Source organism: Pinus tabuliformis, chromosome 6, assembly GCF_031772625.1.
Source record: "Pinus tabuliformis cultivar Carrire ecotype Pingquan chromosome 6, CPIR1, whole genome shotgun sequence".
Lineage (NCBI taxonomy): Eukaryota > Viridiplantae > Streptophyta > Pinopsida > Pinales > Pinaceae > Pinus > Pinus tabuliformis.
This window is the reverse complement of record NC_142292.1, coordinates 2,005,273,351-2,005,278,065: the sequence shown is the minus strand read 5'-3', so window position 1 is coordinate 2,005,278,065 and position 4,715 is coordinate 2,005,273,351. Positions and strand designations below refer to the sequence as shown.

Below are 4,715 nucleotides of genomic sequence, written 5' to 3'. Positions count from 1 at the left end.
CGGGAAGGTATTTTTCCTACTTTAAGAGACAGAGCCGAGTAATCTCGATAATCATTATCGACTCATTAAAAATGCGAAAAATGATGTTTTATTTCTTGGTTCGAGAAAATTCCAGACTACGATCATTGTGCTTCTCGATGTTTGATGCTCGATATTACCATTAAAAAAGCAAGCGGGGATAAAAATTTGAGACCTAATTTTCATTCCCAAAGAATTGCAGTGGTCCAATGAAACAAATATATTCCTGGAATGTTGCGAATACTCTGAACAAAAATTGTATAATTTTCAGTAAAGCCGGTACACTAAGAGATCCGATATCTGGACCTCCATCATTTGTTCAATATGAACACATATAAATCAAGATATATACAACAACCCATAAAGGCTGCACCAATTTTCATTTAGGTCTGGTGGCTGCCACTCTTCATCACGCTACAGCAGCGAAAATACCCTCCTCATGGAGGCCTTGGCAGCAGACCTTTCCTCCGCGTCCACACCCATCCCGTTCTAGTTGCTTAATGCGTCTATTTATATTCACAAAGTTCCTTCTGATTTCGTTTTCCCTTCCCATAACTTGTGGACCATATATTTCCATATCTGGCCGATGTTCTTGAGCAGGCTGTGAAACCGAATCACTAAGAGAGATTGCAAGTTGCAAACTGGGTGGCAGGTCTGATCCTCCACTAACACTGGGTATCAAGGGGTACCAGTTCTTGATTGATACCGTGGGAGATGCCAACAAATCCTTCCATGGTATCTCAACCCATCCCACAACTTTGGACGCTCTGAACATATTTCCCAGAACTTTAACTTTGCCGCTCCTCTGCCTCAACTCAAACCTAACATTTTGCTTTTGCAATTCACGAATAACATTAGCGTCGTCCATAATCCCTCCGCACTCCAAGCAGAAAGTTTGCTTCCATTGAGGGTTTGACCTTGCCGTTACTTCCCTGGAATTGACAGCAATATTCTTGTCCTGGCCATTGCCAGTTGAAAGATAATAGCGAACAAACAGACTGTCTCTACCCCCGTCAGGCTTAACTATAACATTTCTAGCTTCCAAAATCTCCAAATTCAAGACCATACGCCTTTTCCTTCCATGGCCATCCATTCTACTGGTGCTTGAAGCCAGTTTAATGTACCAGTATCAAAATCGTCAGGCAGAAGGTTTCAGTATTAACAGGCAACACAAAAATTCCTCAAACTCCTTTTGTGCATAACTAATCCATAGCATATGATGGTATATACATATACCGGGAAACGATCTGATTTTATCTCCAGAATCTCAAAAGTTTCAGGGGTCGTCGTGTCTTCGACTTTGTGAATAACTAATCCTAAAAGATACATTCGAACCTAGGGGTTGATTTGATTGTAATAAAGTATGCAGGGAAGCAGACATAGATGGAATATGTGGTCACTGAGGGTAGTCAATGTTTGTGGGCTCAATGTGGAGGGCAGTAATTGACAATAGCTTTTATTATATGTAATCTCATGTGATCGGATAAGATCTGACGCTGCGGTAACAAGGATAATGAAATGTTTAAACAATTTATATAATCACAATGGTAGGTAGTATCTAGAAGTAATGATTTCATGTGTATTATATAGTGTGATTTTGGGCTATTCCTATTTCCCACTTTATTGAAAAATAAATGCCCCTTGACATGGGTCTGATATAACACCATATAACACGCCGCACGTTTTTTTTCTCTCTCATCACCTCACGGCGTGTTATATGGTGTTATATCGGGCCCATGTCACGGGGCATTTATTTTTCAATAGGGTCGGAAATAGGAATAGCCTTCATATGCTGTTACTATGGAAGATGTCTTTTTCTTATGTGAGAGTTATTCCATGTGTATTATATAGTGTGAGGTGTTATTCTAGAACATGTTTTTTAGAAGATGTTTTTTCCTTGTGTGAGTTATAGCTAAGTCATGTTCATGTCATAAATCCACATTCTTTGAATTTTATATTCTAAAAATTGTTGATCTATTCCTATATATGTAATTTCTTATGTGATCAATAAACATTGTGTATGATGCTCGCTATTACACATTTTCGAAACTTGGTATCCAAGTTTGTTCTAACTTAATTCCCTTACTAGAAGGCTAAGAAGATGAGGGGTGTTTGAGTGTTATTGTTCTATATATAGATTAGCATAGAGTGTGTGAGATCAAATTAATTTAGTGTGTGATATTTCTTGTGCGTATGTGTTTTTTTGTGGGTCGTGGATAAAGCGATATAACATTGTGAAAATAATAATTTCACGTTGTGTGTGGAAGTTCTTAGAAGAAGCAAGATTGTGATCTCACTTGAAGATGATAATGGCCTTGCCATCAAATTAATAATATACAACAAGACTCCCTTCCAAATGTTCAAGTTAGGCTAGTAGTCGAAGAGCCCTACTTTATATGAGTCACTAATGCTAGCATTCTTATTCACATGGATAACCATGCCAACGTCCACAAGCTGGTAATTAAGGAGATGTTGCGTGTGAATGTGAAGGAGGTGAGGAAGAGGGTCAACATGCACTTTAGAGAGAAAAATTGGTATGTAATGGCTGAGAACTATACAAAGTGCATCGACGCCACTCTCATTTAGCTCAAGGAGCGGGTGTTTAATGAAAATAAATACATCAATACAAGTCTTTGCCAAGCGTATTTCAACCAAGAAGATATGTGGCTATAGTTGAAGGAATTGTAATATACCCTTGAGGATTTTGATGAGGCCTTTGGGGATCGATTGTAACCATCTAAAATTGCTCTATCGAAAGGGCTATGCTTTGGTCCAGTTGAGGTACTATGCGTCAGCATGTGAATTTTTGGAGGAGAGTGGTTGATGGTTTTGTTGTGAAGGGACTTGTTTCCTTCTTTATTAAGCAATTTGTTTTCTCACTTGGCTTCAGTTACCTTTTGTGAGAGTGAAATTTGTTGTACTTGGTCTTGTAATTTTGATATATCATGTTGCATTTATTCCTCTTCTTCACAAGTCATGCTAGAGCTTTTAGGTTTCTTAATAGGTGTTTCCATTTTCTTTCTTCTGGGCATCAATTAATGCTAATAATTCTTCACTATTCCCTTTGAATTCCTTCAAACTAATTTTTCTAACCAATCTTATGCACAATTTAAAAAAAACTACACACCTTTTTTTCACTTTGTAAGAGATTGATATTGAATCTGTTGTATCTCTGTAACTGCAGATCTCGAATATCTAAAATCACATCCTGCCGTAGCCCTTTGAGTCCTCTTTCTAACCTCACACATCTAATCAAGACTGGATTCTCCAAGGAAGAGTTATGCCAAATCTCCCATAGTGACCTTATTATAGACTAGTTTAGTAGAGCGAACTTGTATGAAGTTCCATGTGTCACTGTTTCGACCTTAGTAACTGAAACTGATATACTGAAAACTACAGGTCGTCTTCTTTATGAAAATTCTTACAAAATTTCAATCTGATGCTAAGAACAAAAGTTATGATGATTTCCCCAGGTCACCTGTTTGGAATGTAATTCGGGAGTCTGCAAAAACCCTAACTTCCTCAGATCATATCTCCGAAAATATAGCGATACAAGCTCTGAAATTCAGACCCGAAGTTCAAAACTATTTCAGCTCAAATGGGTTTTTTTTTAGCTTCTAAAATGTCACAGGAAAAAAGTTATAGTGAAAATTCCACGATGACCTATTTGGAGCAGCGAAACCCTAGAATCCAAAGCTCTGATACCAAATGCTATGAAACCAACTCACAGAAAGATAGAAAAGATAGATAAACGCCTTCAAAATAAGCCTCTTCGAGGGGGAAGCCTCCTTTACATTACACAAATGAACAATTCTTGGATGATACAAATGACAAGACCTCCTTTCTATATATAGGAGTCTAAGGGGTCATAATATAATCAGAGCTGACATAACAATAATAATGTAAGGGCACAATAATAACAATAGTGGGCTTCTATGGGGCACACTAATAACAATATGGGGACTACATGGGTACACCAATATAATAAGGGGGTTGTACTAATAACAATAAGGGGTTACACTAGTAGTATAGGGACCTAACAATTATGAAATCAATGATAAAGATTTTGCTTGTGTGGCTTTCTTCTTCACCCTTGATGGTCATGTTAATAGATGGTGTCATACCTTACCATATGCTTCCATCCATTCATTTAATCATTTCCTCAAGGAGATTAATCAAGCCTTTGGTATGTATGATTATCGATATGTTTATAAAATAATTAATAAGCTAAGAATGAAGCCTAGTTAATTAGTTGAGGATTTATCTCATCTATTCCTTCACCTTTGTTATGAATTTCCTGGTGAATACACAATTTGGGATTTCTTTAAGCACAAGTTTGAGAATTTGTTTTACGTATCTTTGCATGGTGAATATGAACCTCCTGATATTTCTACTTCCCCAACACTTGTAAATAATGAGACACCCCTAATTTCAGAGGAGGAATTCGTTGTTCCTTTTGTTCCTTGTCCTCCTCCTTTTCTATTTTCAATGAGGGTGCCTCCATTCGATGATAATAAAATTTGGAAATCTGCACATCAAATTCTTAATCCCTCTTTTAATCCTCCTTCCACTTTTTATGATCCAAATTCAATAGAGTAAAACTCATAATGGTTCACGAAGCCTATGGTGAAAACCAATTTTTCCATTCCATAAGATGGTATTAACTCTCATAACTCTAGTCTTGAATTTTATTTGGA

The 4,715-nt window shown here is 37.1% G+C and overlaps 1 protein-coding gene across 1 annotated transcript; it reads right to left on the bottom strand.

The window, feature by feature from the left end:
- Nucleotides 1-250: 250 nt before the first annotated feature.
- On the bottom strand, nt 251-1,368 carry LOC149267290 (uncharacterized). Its single transcript, XM_089398438.1, has one exon. It carries the CDS (start codon nt 1,109-1,111, stop codon nt 428-430), a length of 684 nt encoding a protein of 227 aa, XP_089254564.1. The 5' UTR covers nt 1,112-1,368; the 3' UTR covers nt 251-427.
- Between the last annotated feature and the right edge of the window lie 3,347 nt (nt 1,369-4,715).